The 16,130-nt window shown below is 53.8% G+C and overlaps 1 protein-coding gene and 1 long non-coding RNA gene across 3 annotated transcripts; one reads left to right on the top strand and one right to left on the bottom strand.

The window, feature by feature from the left end:
• The first annotated feature begins 72 nt into the window (after window positions 1-72).
• Window positions 73-2,468, top strand: LOC309635714. Of its 2 annotated transcripts, XR_014248979.1 has the most exons (3): window positions 232-1,014; window positions 1,287-1,498; window positions 1,731-2,468. It is a non-coding gene; the product is annotated as an uncharacterized lncRNA (long non-coding RNA). The 2 variants fall into 2 exon arrangements; XR_014248978.1 differs by having other exon boundaries at window positions 73-1,014; window positions 1,287-2,468.
• Window positions 2,469-11,218: 8,750 nt separating this feature from the next.
• ACTA1 (actin alpha 1, skeletal muscle) lies at window positions 11,219-14,013 on the bottom strand. The gene is made up of 7 exons (XM_082407097.1): window positions 13,875-14,013; window positions 12,952-13,092; window positions 12,522-12,846; window positions 12,277-12,438; window positions 11,984-12,175; window positions 11,716-11,897; window positions 11,219-11,616 (listed from the first exon to the last, which is right to left on the bottom strand). Exons 2-7 carry the CDS (start codon window positions 13,078-13,080, stop codon window positions 11,473-11,475), a joined length of 1,134 nt encoding a protein of 377 aa, XP_082263223.1. The 5' UTR covers window positions 13,081-13,092; window positions 13,875-14,013; the 3' UTR covers window positions 11,219-11,472.
• Between the last annotated feature and the right edge of the window lie 2,117 nt (window positions 14,014-16,130).

The following is a 16,130-nucleotide window of genomic DNA, read 5'->3' as shown; positions in this document are numbered from 1 at the left end:
GGGGCGGGGGGGAGGGCAGCACCCACCCCTCAGAGCAAGCAAGAAGGGCGTGGTGCTCCCAGCCCATCCCCTTCCTCCCAGCAAGGGTCACCCCTGACTCCCTCTTCTGGGAGTCTAAATCCCCAGGATGGACACAGTCAACATTCACCCTGTGATGCACACAAGGTGAATTCAGGCGCGGGGACCCAACATCAGCCTCTGATTCCGTGCACCAAACAACCAAGTGGTTGAAGGTACAGCAGCAGCTAGAGCAGCAATGTTCTCTTGGAGCTGATCTTGTTCTACATGCGGGCTGAGACCCAGAGGGGCCCAAAGGCACGTGGCAGAGCACCTCTGGCCCTTGACCCCTGCCGGTGACCTCAGGAAGGCTCCCGTACCCTTCACAGGCCAAGGGAGGGGGTGTATGCCGAGCTCTCCTCAAGACACAGCGAGAGGAAGAACTAGCCCCGCTCTCGGCACTGCGGACACCAGTACCGAGCGCCTGAGATCCTCCAGCCCCGGGGGGCTGGGCTCGCTACCCCCTCGCACAGGCGGGAATTAGGCTCAGAGACGCCGAGCGTTTGCAGGACACGGCACCGCCGGGAAGAAGGCGGCTCCTCCGGCACCTGACTGCCCCGCCCAGGCTCCCGCCCATGTTTCTGAGCTTCTGTTACCCGCCTGGTCGCGGGTCGCGGGGCCCATCGCGCCGCGGGGTGGCGCGTTTCAGTGCCTATTAGCACAGCTTCCTGCCGCCCCGCTGCCACCCACGCCTTGCGCTCGCTGCCCAACCCAGGCTGTTGTCCTGGTGACTCCCGGCTCCGTCCCCAGAGCCCTGACAGCCTGGCAGCTGTCACGCCCCGGGCACAGCAGCTCAGGGGAAAGGCGAAGATTTCCTCGCAAGACAGACGGTTCGCTTCATAATTCCTGCGGAGACGACTACATGCTTCCCGGCCCTCGCCCGCCGTCAGAGTCCCTCCGCCACTGGGAGGCCGATTCAACCAGCCAGCTGCCAGCGGCACTGATGTAAAAACAGAGGTAGGCGGTGGGGGCTGGTACCCGACTCCCCGTGTGACCGGCAGGCCGGCAGACAGCTGCGCTCCTCCCCTCCCCCTCCCCCTCCCTATCCCTTCCCCTCCTCCCCTCCCCCTCATCCTCTCCCCAACCCTCCCCTCCCCTCCCCCTCCCTTCCTCTCCATCCCTTCCCCTCCCCCTCCTCCCCTCCCCACCCCTCCCCAGCCCTTCCCCTCATATGGGAGGGAAATAGCACAAACCTTCATTCTCCTGTGGCCTTTCTGGATTTTCTATAGAGAACATTCCAGTACCCGGCCAGCTCCAAGGTGGGAATGGAATGAGAGGAAGTGAGAGGCTGCAGCCCATGTCACACTGCCGCCTCAGAGCCCAGGCTGCACCCCTTCAGGGCCAGGACTGCTCTGCCCCCCTCCGGCCTGGGACCACCCACCTGCCTGGTTGCCACACCAGCCGCAGCTCCCAAGCTCCGGGTGCCCGTTTCAGTGAGCAGGTGAGTCAGAGACCCGAGAGGCGCCCTGGAGCCCCCTCCTGCCCCAGCAAGGCAGCTTCTCTCTCTCTCTCTCTCTGCTTAGAACAGTTCCATGGCTTTCCACCACTCTTAGAATAAAGAAAAAATATACCCTCAGCGGTGGAGGGTCTTCAGGCTGGGTCTGCCTCCCCCTGCATCCTCTCTGCCCACCACCCTCCCCCATCCCCACCCCACCACACCCACCTTTCCGCAGGCCACGAACCTCCAGCCTCCCCACTTCACCTGCTGCTGCCTACTCACCTTCAAAGGACCTCGACCGCCCTGGCTCAGGAGCCCACCCCCCTTGGCTTCTTCTATATTGTCACACCCCACGCCTCTCTTGCAGCCCATGCTAAATGGACAGGCTTGCATTGTTGTTGATGAATTCTGTTTCCCACTTTGCACTGAGGGCTCCCTGAGGCTGAGACCCGGACTCTTCGGCTGGCCTCCTTGTCTCTCAGCACGGTGCCTGCACATAGTAGGTGCCCAGTAAAAGTTTGTTGAGTAAATCAGCAAACTTATAGCTGCAGGTGTGCCAACGAGCAGGGCAAGAGTGGAGTGACAGAGTTCTGGGTGCTTTTGGAAAATGAGCCAAAGGATAATCAAGACTAGGGACTTCCCTGGTGGCGCAGTGATTGAGAATCTGCCTGCCAATGCAGGAGACACAGGCTTGATCCCTGGTCCAAGAAGATCCCACATGCCGCAGAGCAACTAAGCCTGTGTGCCACAAATACTGAGCCAGTGCTCTGGAGCCCGCGAGCCACAACTACTGAGTCCGCATGCCACAACTAGTGAAGCCCGCGCCCTAGAGCCCGTGCTCCGCAACAAGAGAAGCTACCACAACGAGAAGCCCGTGCACTGCAACGAAGAGTAGCCCCCACTCGCCTCAACTAGAGAAAAGCCTGCGTGCAGCAACGAAGACCCAATGCAGCCAAAAAAAAAAAAAAAAACCTACACACTCCCAACGCAGGGAGCCCAGGTTCGATCCCTGGTCAGGGAACTAGAGCCCACATGCATGCCGCAACTGAGTTTGCATGCCGTGACCAAGGAGCCCGTGAGCCGCAACTAAGACCTGGTGCAACCAAATAAATAAATAAATACTTCTTTTAAAAAAGAATAATCAAGACTAGATGTTGGGTGTCTTGGCTCCTCCAGCTGGGGGAAGCACGGCCCCACACCTGCGTCCTTGGATAACCAGGAAGACGGTGGAGAAAAAGGACACTTCCCTGGCTGTGAACCACAACCCTGTGTTCTCGTGTGGCTGGGAACAAATCTGTTTGCTTCAAATTGCCTGGATTGCCTTTTGGGAAAAATATGACCACCCAGTGCAGGGCTGGGACTGGGGTGCAGCAAGGGAAGTGCCCGGGGGCGCAGAGACTTGAGGAAGGGCTGGCTATGAGGGCTCCACCCTGCCCAGGCCGGACCACTGCGCTTGCTCTCATGTCAGTGAGAGACGCACTGTAATTTCAGAGGTGCTGAGATCCCCAGCTTTCAAATTCCTGGCCTCCACCGCCAGGGCAGCGTAGGAAGAAATCACTACACAGCTCCTCCCAGGGCAGGCTCTGGGCGTCCCTGGTGACCCCAGCACACGGGCCTCCCTGCCCTGCACCGGCACTAGAGGCCGGAGATGAAACTCAGAGGAAAACCTAGATTCCAGAGAACCTTCCAAAGACAGAGGGTAAGCATGGTAGGCATCCTTTTTAAGCATTTACTGGAGAAGTTCAAGTGCAGTCTGGTTATTCCATGTAGTGTCTCCTGTGCCTACAATAGAAGAGACGCTCGGTAAATGCGCGCTGATGAATGGACCGGGCGGGAGGGGGAGGGGAGGCAGAACTGTGAGCGCTCTTGCTTAGGAAGGGCAAAGTGTAAACAGAGCCTTCTCAGAACTTCAAAGGGAACCTGGATGTGGAGAAACTCTTTATAGCACTGGCGTCTCCCCTTCTCTTTGCTCATCCCCTTGTCCTGCATCCTGAGGGGCTTCTCAACAGCCTCCCCTTCCTCTCCCAGGGGTCCTGAGCAGGAGGAGTGGGGGGGGGGCGGTATCACAGACTGTCAGAGGAACGGGGACCACCTAGAGCAGGGCTTCCCCCTCCTGTTAGCGATGGAGACCAACGTCCTCCGCTGAGCCAGGGCTGGAACCCAGAGATGCTCTTCCCAGTGCCATCTGCCCAGCTCACTCAGGATGCCTCTGGAGCTCAGACGGGAGAAATGAAAGGAGCAGTTTAGTCCTTTCAGCGGGGGCCACCTTGGGATCATGCTTGACACAGCCGTTCTCCGACCCCCATCTCCATGTCCCCACCTCCCGCCACCCGTGTGGCTGCAAATGGATCTGCCCAAACTCATCTCTGCTGCTGGAAATACCATTCAGGGCTGAGGGCCTAGAGGGGCCTTTTCTTCTCTATTTATTTTTTCATTTTTCACTTAAGTATTTTTAATATTAACATAACACTTATATCTTGAAAAAAAAAAGTTGAAAAGAATAATGAAGTATAAAAAAGGCAGAAAAAATCACCTATCATCCCCCCATACAGAAACCATCGTGGTGATTTATCACTTTGACTGAGTTGCTTTGTCCTTTTGTCCTTCATTTTTTCCCTGGTCCAATGGGTCCCTGCTGACACAGGGCACATTAACATTGGGCTGAAGGGCACCAGGCAGCTCTGTCTCCCAGCTGGTGCCCTGTTATCCTGGGGAATTTTCAGACCCAGTGTATTTTTAGGCCCAGGGAAAATATAACAGCTTTAAAATAAGGCAACAGAATTTGGGGCAAAATTCCTTAAGCCCATGTGTGAGATTTGAGCTGTGTTTCAAGGGTGGCTAAAGCCAGGCCTGCACCGTGAAAGATGTTGAGTTCTATTTTTAGGGAATATGACAGGCTGAGTTCTTGGAACAACACTCCTGTGGAAAACAACTAAAAAGCCAGATCAAGTATTCTTAACATCTTACAAGCACCGAAGAGTTGACAAGATAGTAAAGAATTACCAGGGCAAAATCTGAGGGGAACCAGCAGGACAGTGATTCTAGAAACATCTCTTGCCCTGAGAGTGTTTGCTTATCTCAGTTACCTTGCACTTGGGGTTTAACAGCTTTGCAAAGCTTGATGCCTCCCTCGTGAAGCTGGGACACTGAGGGTTACACCACGGGGAAGCGTGAAGGAGTGAGCCAGGGGTAAGCCCTGCCCCACACCGACACTCGAGGATCGGACAGGCGAGTGGCCCTGGTACCGAGTGTGTGGTAGTGGCGTGGGGTGCAGATTCCTGGGAAATTGTAAACTCAGGCTGAGTTCTCACACGTATTTGCAACCCATCTCATCTGGGGGGACCAAGAGACCTCAGGCTGTGGATTTAGCTTACCATCATCTCAGATTAGTGGTATCCTAGGAGATCCCTGGCAGAAGCAAATACAAGTCCTTTCCTGAGAGAGTCACCTTTATTCTGGGTTTCCAAGTGTCCCAGAAATAATTCTTCAAAGACAGTGAACACGACACTGTCAAGTACACATGGAAAAAGGTACTGTGAATATGAACCAGAACAACGGGTAATAGAAATAAACTCCAAGACTTCAGCCACTAGGATTATTAGATTCATATTATTAAAAAACTATGCTTGCTCTATGAAAGAAGTAAGAGACAAGCTAACAAATATCCACAGGAAGCAGAAAACTATAAAAATATGATCTAGTTAATTTGAAAATAAAATAATTTCTAAAATTTTCTAAAAGTTAAAAATTCAATACCAGAAATTTAAAACTGAGCAAAAGAGTTTAACAATAGATTAAGTAAGTTAAAGGGAGAATTAGTGAATTGGAAGATCAATTGGAGGAAATTACCCACAATGCAATTCAGATAAACCCCCTAAAATGAAAAATACAAAAAAAAATTTTTTTTAATTTAAAAATTAAAACTTTTTTAAGGTAGAGGTATCAGAAGTTCTGACATCTTATTTTTTGCCTGCAATTTTTTCTTTTGATTAAAATGTACACAAAATGAAATGCACAAATCTTAATTGTACAGTCACTGAATCTGATCTTTGTAACCCAGTCCTTTATCAAGATACAGAACATTTCCATAATTCCAAAAAATTCCCTCATGCCACTTCTCAATATCCATCCCACTCCCAGATATTCCACCTCATATAAGTGGAATCATACAGTATTTGTCCTTTTGTGACTGGCTTATTTCACCTAATATAATGTCTTCAGACTCATCCATGTTGTAGCATGGGTCAGAATCTCCTTCCTTTTTAAGAGTGAATAATATTTCATTGTACATATACACCACATTTTATCTATTCCTCCATTAACGGACACTTGGGCTGCTTCCACCTTTTGCCTATTGGGATAATGCTGCTATGAACAATGGTGTGCAAATACCTCTTTGAGTCCCTGCTTTTATTTCTTTGGGGTACAAGGGTCTTGTGTTGTCCAAGGAAAGTAAAAGTATTGATTAATTTTAGACTTTGAACAGGCTGGACTAATAGTACAAAATAAAATGATAGATTTAAACCCAAACATGCCAGTAATCACATTGAATATAAATGGACAAAGTGTCTCAATTAAAAGACAAAATTATCAGGCTGGGAAAACTATTCAGCCTTATGCTGTTTACAAGAAATGTATATAAAATATAAGGGTACATCAAAATTGAAAATAAAAGAATAGAGTCAAAAGTTACAAGTTAAAGTCTTTCCTCTGCCACTTTTACTAATTTATAAACTAAGTTTATAAACTTAGGCAAGTCACTCAGTCTTGAGGCCTCACTGTTATCATTTATGAAAGTAGAGCAATAATCCCTATCCTAGCTACCTTATAAGATAAAATGAGCTAATGTATGTGAAAGTTCTTCATATAACATAAGACACAATATTAACATAAGAGATGCATGGACTATAAAAATGAATTGTTACTAGTGGCCTCTTAGTTACTATAAGGGTTAAATTGTTGTCCCTATTGTGGGCTGAATTGTGTCACCACCACCCCAAATTCATATGTTGAAGTCCTAACCCCCAGGACCTCAGAATGTGAGTGTATTTGGAGACAGGGCCTTTACAGGAGTAATTAGAACAAAGTCTTTAGGGTGGGTCTTAATCCGACATGACTGGTGTCCTATAAGGAGGAATGTGGGCACAGACATGAAGAGAGGGAAGAGGACGTGCAGACACAGGGACAAGATGGCATCTGCAAGCCAAGGAGAGAGGCCTTAAGTGACAACAACCCTGCCTTGATTTTGGAGTTCTAGCCCCGAGAACTGTGGAAAAAAATAATTCCTGTTGTTTTAAGCCACCCAGTTTGTGGTAATTTGTTACAGGAACTTAATACAGGTCCCATGAAGGAAACTAGGAAAGATGGGGTGAACAAGGATCCAGGGGTGCTACGGTCACTCTTGGCTCATGATGTAGACTTCTACTCCCGAGTCCATCTCCAGTGACCAGAACTCTCCACGTGGTGATAAGGTTTAGGAAACCCCAATGATTGTCACAGGAAAGGCAATCCTGATTCTACGGACAGCCCTGAGAACCACCAACATCACCTTTGCACATTTCAGTCTTTCTTTCACTCAATCACCACCCCCAGAAACTGTTCGGCATCAGTGCTACTGAACTCAGCTCTGGCTGCTCATCACTTGAAAGCTAATATTTGAGAGGCAAGTGTTGGTAGAAAGGAAAGTTTGCTTTACTCTGGAGGCTGGCAACCTGGGGAGAAGGTGGACTCATGTCCAAAGGCCAATTCTCCCCTGCCAATCAGAGGGCAAGAGCTTTTAAAGGGGAGTTTCAGGGGTGAATAGACAGAGGGAGGGGGCTACATTCAGCAACAGCACAGCCAGCTCTGACCGTCATCTTGAAATTGGTCATGTGGTGGTCTGATCAGTGTCAGCTTGATCAGTGAGCCTTCAGTTCCAGGGTCGGTTTGGTCCCCTTTCTTTGAGGCCAGTTCTGGGAATTGTGGCAGCTTATGTCATGGCTACAGTCTGGTCATCATGCAGTTAACTTCTTCCACCTGGTGGGAGTTTCAATATCTACAGGGTAGCTCGCAGGATATGGCTCAGAATATTATCTAGAACTCTTGAGGAGGAACTAAAATCCTTGACTTTGTTTAATGACTAAATTATTATTATTTTTGTTTGACTGCTTTTCTTTGCTTCTGCATTGTCTCACTTCTCTGAATAAATGTATTCTTTGGCTAAAGTTTTTCTCCAGACAAGAGGCAGGCAGAGGACATAGAGGGGGGCATTTCTGTTCTATGAAGACCCCTTAGGGTCCTGCTCCATCAGGATAAGCCATTAAGAAACTGACAAGCAGGGGCAGAGTCAGTCAGAAGGCTCAGGGCTCCTGCACCCAGTGAAAGGGCCACCCTTAATGAGGGGCCCCCATTCCGCATTCACGTCAGCTAACCTCCTGCTGCCTTTGCCGTCTGTGCCCCTTCTGGAAGGTGCAGCCCATGGCCTGCTGGGGGAGTGGCTCTGGCTGTGGGTGACAAGGATGCAGGTGGATCTGGAGCCCTGGGACCCGCCACGCTGCCCACCTCACCAGTGCGCCATCACACCAGGTCTGCCCGGCTTCTCTCTGAGCTGAGGTCAGACACGGCGCATCAGCTTGTGGGAACTCCCCAAAAGGACTGTGACATAGTGACAGTGCAAAAGGGGGTGACTTCCAAGGACAGTGCGGGGCAGAGAGGAAATGTAAGCGACAGAAAGGAGGCAAGAAGGAAAGGGAGGAAGGCAGGCAGGTGGGCTGGCCACATGAGTGCCCTCAGGGGCAGGGCTGGTCTGTGGCCTGAGCCCATTCTGACTCCTGTTCTCAGGGCAGAGGCACTGCCAGGTGAGAGGCAGCAGTAGTCTGTGTCCCCAAGGCCAGGGGCGGGCAGGCCTTCTCCAGCACAATGATGGATGTTTCCCTGTAAGAATCTATATCTGGAACCATCCAGCCTCGTCAGAAAACAATGCTGTGCGGGAGGGAAGCCGGCCTGGTGGTGGCGAGTGCAAAGCAGCCAGATACCCACAGCATCCGACGGTCATGGTCCGGGGTGGGCCCGCCCCTGGACCAGGACCATCCCAGCCAGCCGCCCCTGGACCAGGACCATCCCAGCCAGCTCCTCCAACAGGCTGTGCGGTGATCGGAGTCAAGGCGTAAGTGCCTGGTGATGGTGGGGGTCATGACACTGAACTCCCAGGATGGGACCACATCTTAGCCTTCTCCGTACCCCTGGCACATAGTAGATGGGCAATAAAATATTTCATTAACCCCTTAGGGTTCTGCCAAATCTGGGGTGACAGTTCAGGGGACTAAACAGCCGGGAGGTACCCTGATATTCCATGGTCTAATTCTAACTCCCAAAGGTTTAAATTATAAAGCCTAGGCTGTACCCCAATCCCAGATCCTTTTATTTTTCCCACTCCCCCTAATCCTTCTTTTTAATCCTGACACATCCTCTCTTCCCATTTTCTTCTTTGTCCCTTCTTCCTTCAACTGGGCACTAGCAATATAGATTTGGTGCGAAAAAAAATTACGGCTATTTAATGAGCTTTTAAGAGAATGAAATAAATAACTGCAGTTAGATCCCTGATAAGACCTACCAGGTCTAAGGAAACACACCATTAGTGATGGGTGGGGAAATTTTTTTTGCTGCTTTCAATTCTCTCACAGCTCCAAAAATTGATTCTCTGAGATGGCTTTTCAGTGGGAAATTAGCCGTAACATTATCCCTTCTAGTGCCAAGTACACTGCTGTCACACAGGAGCTTCTCGCTTCTTCATACTGCAAACACACTTAGAGCTGCTGGGGGCTCTCCTCACCCAGCACAAACATGTGTATATCTCTATACACACTACATACACTCCATATACAGTGTGTGTGTGTGTTTATATATATTTTATATATACACATAAAATTATATATAATTATATAAAAAGGTATATAATTATATATACACATAATTATACATTAATTATATATGCATATAATTATAATTAATTATATATACATAATATATAATATATATGTTATATATATATGTAATTCTTTACTACGCACACCAAAAATCTTCTTTCAGGCCTACTATAGGTAACACAATTTACCGAATAGCTATAATCACAACCTACTAGGAGAGCAGGAAAGATACAGAACACCAATGAAATGTGTGATGCTTGTTTCTTTTTAGAGAAGAACCAGAAAAGAAAAGGTCATGTGGCACACTTCCAGTGAAACCACACAATTTCTAATTTTTGCACATGTTTTCAGTAGAAGAACAACGTCAAGGGTGGGGCAGAAGGAAATGCTACAAATTATATTGAAAACTTCTCTCAGGCATTTGATGATTATGATCACAGGAGAAATGGGTCATTACCTCCTTAAATATCTTACTTAAATCCTAATTAAGAGATCTGGGGTTTTGGTTAAAAAAAGATTTAACATACGGGTTAGCTGACTCATGTAATTCTGACGTTTTTTCCCAGCTGTTGGCGACACGAATTATTCAGGCTGTGTGTGTGTTGTTTGCTCAGATGTGCCTGTGTAAATGTACTATTATCCATAAAAGCTGGGTACCTCTGAAAGACTAGAATTTAGCCCATTTTTAACCTTTATCCCTCCTGGGTGGATGAATGCCTGGTTTTCAGTGGATTTGGTATCGTATACTTGTTTTATTAAAATCTTAAGCTCTACTGAATGATGATTCTCTTGATATCTGGATTTGGCAGTATTCCTACCTTGGAGGCTTCAATGATTTCGGAAGCTTCTCAATAGGCCGTACGTAACAGGAGGGAATAAACATATGGCAAAGTGGCATATAACACAAGCTATGTTGTTAATTCTACTTATAAACTTATTTCTGAATGAGTGTATTACCTTCTTTGAGTCAGAATCTATTTCATTTATAGGGACCACTTTTTTTCCCGAAAGTCTTGACTGGGAAACACTAGGCTACTTTAAAATATGTAGATGCAGTGCTCTCTCATAGAAATGCAAACTGTTACTATGTTCTGTGCCTTTCAGACACTGCGGGAGTGGAGTAAGGTTGCTCCTTCTCTCTTGCTTACCGCCTCTTCTTCAGCACCATCTGGGCTCCCTTCCCTGCAGGCATCTCCTTGCTGGCCCGCCCCCAGTGCCCTTCCCCTCCTAGGATGCGCTGTCCTTCTTTTGGAGCGTTCACTTGGTCCTTCCTCGCCCTCCTCCCACCTCTGAGCGCCGCTCCTCCCCCGCCCCACCCTGGAAAGGGCACTTCTTTATGGTACGAAGCAAAGGACTTCCCAATTGGGAGGAGAAGTAGTTACCTTCACTTACAAATGAACACAGCCCTTTCAGTTAGATCGCAGATTCCGGAGGGAACCCGGATTCTGTAAGGCCACGCCCGCCGCGGGCGGAGCGGAGGTGCGCGCTGCGGGGCGGCCCCCGGGCCCAGCACCACGGTCAGCGCCCTGCCTGCGGCGTCCCCCGGCCACCCGCGCGCGGCCCCAGCGCCGCCGCCGACCCGAGCGCAGTGCAGAGCCGGACGCGCCCGAAGGTCAAGTCGGGTCACGGCGCGCCTGCCAGTCTGGGGAATGGATCTGAGCCAGAGGGGAGAGCCCTGAGCAGGGGAAGACTTAACTCACGGGCTTGAAAGGCGTGCACTCATTCGGAGTATTGGGCAAAGTGATGGAGGAAGATGGGGTCCCTCTTCCTCCCCGCCCCCGGCCGCTCCCCGCCCCCGCAAATAAACACAACAGACAACTTTACGCAGCATAACAGAACGGCTGAGTTTAATGCTTCAAGTTTTCCATTTCCTTCCACAGGTCTTCGTTTTACAAATAACAAAATGAGGTAAATAAGTTAATGTATGTACACGCTACAAACACTGTGTCGGCTTGCGGCGGCAGCAGCGCAGGTGGTTGGAGAGCAGTTGCCGCGCGGTAGCTCGAGGTCAGCCGCCTGCGCCGCGAGCGGATTCGTCGTCCTGGGGAGAAGTGGTGGCTGTCGGGGAGGCGTCTAGAAGCATTTGCGGTGGACGATGGAGGGGCCGGCCTCGTCGTACTCCTGCTTGGTGATCCACATCTGCTGGAAGGTGGACAGCGAGGCCAGGATGGAGCCGCCGATCCACACGGAGTACTTGCGCTCGGGCGGGGCGATGATCTGCAAGACAGTGACAGTGACAGTCCGTCAGGGACGCGGCCGCGGCCCGGAGCCCCTAGCGGGCCGGGGAAGCGGGGCGGGGGGGGGGGCGCTGCCCACCTTGATCTTCATGGTGCTGGGGGCCAGCGCGGTGATCTCCTTCTGCATGCGGTCGGCGATGCCCGGGTACATGGTGGTGCCGCCCGACATAACGTTGTTGGCGTACAGGTCCTTCCTGATGTCGATGTCGCACTTCATGATGCTGTTGTAGGTGGTCTCGTGGATGCCCGCCGACTCCATTCCTGGGGGCCACGGGGAGGAGCGTGAGCGGGCGGGCGGGGGGCCCGGGGGACGGGTGGGGGCCGGGGGGCGGGCGCTCGGGGCTCACCGATAAACGAGGGCTGGAAGAGCGTCTCCGGGCAGCGGAAGCGCTCGTTGCCGATGGTGATGACCTGGCCGTCGGGCAGCTCGTAGCTCTTCTCCAGGGAGGAGGAGGAGGCGGCCGTAGCCATCTCGTTCTCGAAGTCCAGGGCCACGTAGCACAGCTTCTCCTTGATGTCGCGCACGATCTCGCGCTCGGCTGCGGGCGGCGGGGCGAGAGAGGAGCCCTCAGCGCGGGGCCCGGGGACCCGCGCGCCGCCCGCCTGCCCGCCCGCCCGGGGAGCCCGGGGCGCAGCGCACCTGTGGTCACGAAAGAATAGCCGCGCTCGGTGAGGATCTTCATCAGGTAGTCGGTGAGGTCGCGGCCGGCCAGGTCCAGGCGCATGATGGCGTGCGGCAGCGCGTAGCCCTCATAGATGGGCACGTTGTGGGTGACGCCGTCGCCCGAGTCGAGCACGATGCCTGCGCGGGGGCGGGGCCGGGGGTGAGCGGCGGGTCAGTGACCGGCGCTCGGGAAGGGGGGGGGGCGGCTCCCGAGCACTCACCGGTGGTACGGCCGGAGGCGTAGAGGGACAACACGGCCTGGATGGCCACGTACATGGCCGGCACGTTGAAGGTCTCAAACATGATCTGGGTCATCTTCTCGCGGTTGGCCTTGGGGTTGAGGGGGGCCTCAGTGAGCAGGGTGGGGTGTTCCTCGGGGGCCACGCGGAGCTCATTGTAGAAGGTGTGGTGCCAGATCTTCTCCATGTCGTCCCAGTTGGTGATGATGCCGTGCTCGATGGGGTACTTGAGGGTCAGGATACCCCTCTTGCTCTGCGCCTCGTCGCCCACGTAGGAGTCTTTCTGCCCCATGCCCACCATGACGCCCTGCGGAGCGGAGACACCACGCGCTCATTACCGCGGCTCCGGGTGGCGCGGGGCTGGGCTGCGCGGAGACCCGGCCCAGCTCCCTCCGCGGACGGGCAGCCTGACCTGGTGGCGAGGGCGGCCCACGATGGACGGGAACACGGCCCTAGGGGCGTCGTCGCCGGCGAAGCCAGCTTTCACCAGGCCGGAGCCATTGTCGCACACGAGGGCGGTGGTCTCGTCTTCGTCACACATGGTGTCTGGTTTCTGCAAGGACGGGAAGGCCGTGGAGACACTCGGCGTGTCAGGCGGAAGGCCCCGCCATCGCGAGCGCCCTCCCTCCCCCGGGGCCTATGGACACCCCCAGGCCCCAGCCCGGCGCCGTCCCGAAGGGGAAGCAATCAATGCCACCCGGGCCGAGCTTCGCTACCGGGCCCTGCGCTGGGGGGAGACCACACCGAGCGTTTCTCCATCCGGGAACCCAGGGCACACTGTCCCCGAGGGTTCTCTTCCTTGGCTGCAGGCGCCGCCCTCTCCGCACCTCCGGGGTCTCACCTAGGGGGTCAAGGTCCGCGAACCCTGCCCACTGGGCGACTATGAGGTTGAAAGGAGACGCCGTGGGAAGGGCTTGGGCACTCCACCCGGGGACGAATGGCCTATTCCGGACCCTCACGACACACCAGACTCACAACCGAAGCGCCCTTGGGCCTGATGGCGAACCCGGGGAGTAGTGGCCCTTGCTGTCCTTTGGCTCGGTTGGGACGGAACTGCCCTGGGGACGACTAGAGCAAAACCTTTCATCTACTTGGGCACAAACTAAGCGTCAGGGAGAGCAGCCCGAAGGGGCTGGGCATAAATCTGGAGAAGTTTCCAAAGGACGAGGGTTTCCTGTCTCTTCTTTAAAGCGCACGTGGCTCTGGGGCCGGAGGCGCAGCACTGAGGACGCAGGGCTGGGACTGATATAGTGAGTCGGCCGAGCTCTACCCGGAGTTCTCCGGACTCCCTTCGGTGGTGCCCCGTCTCCCTGTCCCCACCCCGACCCCGCCTACCTCGGCGGGTGGCTACACCTGCTGCTCTCCGGCTCGGGCGCTGCGGTGGCCGCTTGTCCCCCAGCTCAGGTTTTATATAGCCCTCGGGCGCTCCCCCCGCGCCGCCCCGCAGGAATGTCGCTTCCCTTCTCGAGCCATATTTGGGTGTCGGGCACTAGAGCCCCCTCCCCCAGCTGGTTCACGGCCTGGGTCCCCGCCCGGGTCCCCCGCGCTGACCAAAGAAGGAGCGGCCTGGCCCGAGCCCAGGTAACGCGGGCCGAGCCGTATATGGAGCGTCTCCCCGCTGGTCGGCCCCTCCCGACCCCGCCCAGCTGCCCGGCGGAGAGCCTGGCGTGCGGCAAGGGTCACCGCGTGCGCGGCGTGCCCAGTGCGCCTGCGCCCTGGGCTGCACCTGTCCGCCGCCGCCGCCCTGCCCCGCCCCCGGCCGCTGGGCGCGCACTGGGCCTCGGGGAGGTGCGCCCCGCATTTCACCCCTTCTTCGGGTTCTTTGCTCAGACCCCCGAACCTCAAGTGCGGCTCCAGGGAGGAGGGAGCCGTGTTCAAGTGGTGGGCCCGAGAGGACCGGGGGAGCAGTCACACCCGCGTCCCGGGCAGGGGAGGCGGGCGACCCCTCCCGCCAGCTCCCCAGCGAACCTGGTCTCTCCCCCCACCCCGAGCTCCCCGAATCCAGAGGGCTGACCCCGTCGGCCCCCACCCCCACCGGAGAGGGTCACCAGCGGCGGGAGAGCGCGCAGCTGTCGTGGGGCAGACAGCTAGCGGCGGGGGGCAAGGGCGGAGCGCCGGGGAGGAGGCGCGGGCCTCCCGGGGACAGGCCCGGGCGGCGGCTGCGGCAGCGCCGGGCGCAAAGCCAGGGCCCTCGGACCTGCCCGCCTCGGGGACGCGCGGCGCGCTCGGGGGCTTGTGAAGGCAGTGAATTTCAGGGCGTGACTGGCGCGCTCCGGGGTGCGGCGGGCCGAGCGGAGCGCCCTACCCCCCCGCATCCTCGGCGGAGCTCACTGAGGGCCCCCCTCCTGGGGCCGAAAGGCAAGGGTCACAGCCCACGACCTGGGGGTGGGAACGGTGAGGTGTTCTTACTAGATGAAGCCGCGCCCGTCCCTCCCCCCGGTAAAGAGGACAAGGACGTAGCGCTCTAGGATGGGCAAAACGTTTTCCTTCTGCAAAGGCTGAACAAACTCATCGTTATATTTAGAGGGTGATGCCCAGCCAAGGCCGGCCGCTTCCCAATCCCCCTTGTAGTCACCGGTCCACCAGAGCCTGCTGAAGCGGTTCTATTTATACCGCTGATATATGGGGATATGCCTTTCTAATTTTCTAGAAGGATTTGGCTCTATCTACTTATGGTAAGGTGGAGTGGGGGGTCAGAGGAGGTTACCCAGTTGGCGCTTGTCACTCCCCCCCCCCCACCTGCCCGGATGAGAACAGTTCTAACCTTGCTGTGGAAGGCACAAGGAGAAACAATTCTCTGTGATGAACTCAGTGACATGCTTTAAAGGGGTACATCAGTGATGCGGTGTGAGCCAGAATGGAACCACTCATTTTTCTGATGTGCTGAAGTGTTCCCAGAATAGCTACCATTCACATTTGGTGGTGGGACTCAGCAACTGGGACAGGTGTGGGCCCTCTTGAGGAGGGATATAAAAGTATATGAAACCCTTCTCCGCAGCCCACATCATGGCAGCCCTTCCCCAAAATGGCCAAAGTCAATTACAAAATGAGTTTGGTTAGTACAGGGCCTCGGTAGTGAGTATAATGCCACAGTGGCTTCATATTCAGTTTCTGAAATTAGAGAATGAATGAATAATGGACAGAGCTACATTTCATTTTCAATACCTTGTGGCCTGCTGTGGCAGTGTGAAGTGGCGACACTAGAAACAAAACAAAACAAAACCTGGCAAATGCACTCTATGTACAGTGTAAGGGGAATAGCTTAAATTTTGGTCTTGAAGATAGGAAGAAGTATGCTGTCATTTACTGAATACCTAAGAATTTGGTTGACATCTTAAAGGGGAAGGAGGTTGTATTTGCCAGAACTGTTGCTCAGTGCAACTCCTCTCCTATAGCGAGCTTTTCTAAGCTCAGGGTCTATTAGATTCCAACACACATGAAAAGCTGAAGCAAGCACTCACAAGCTAGCGGAGATCTGCTGGTACAGCAAACCTTGGGGAGGTGGGCTTGAGAACGCCAGCTGGGATGCCTGCGCGGGTTGAAATAGTACCCGAGGGCCACCACGGGGCGGCCGCAGGCCCATCCTGGTCC

This window comes from Balaenoptera borealis (genome assembly GCF_965194805.1).
Source record: "Balaenoptera borealis genome assembly, chromosome: 10".
NCBI lineage: Eukaryota > Metazoa > Chordata > Mammalia > Artiodactyla > Balaenopteridae > Balaenoptera > Balaenoptera borealis.
This window is presented reverse-complemented; position numbering and strand designations above follow the sequence as displayed.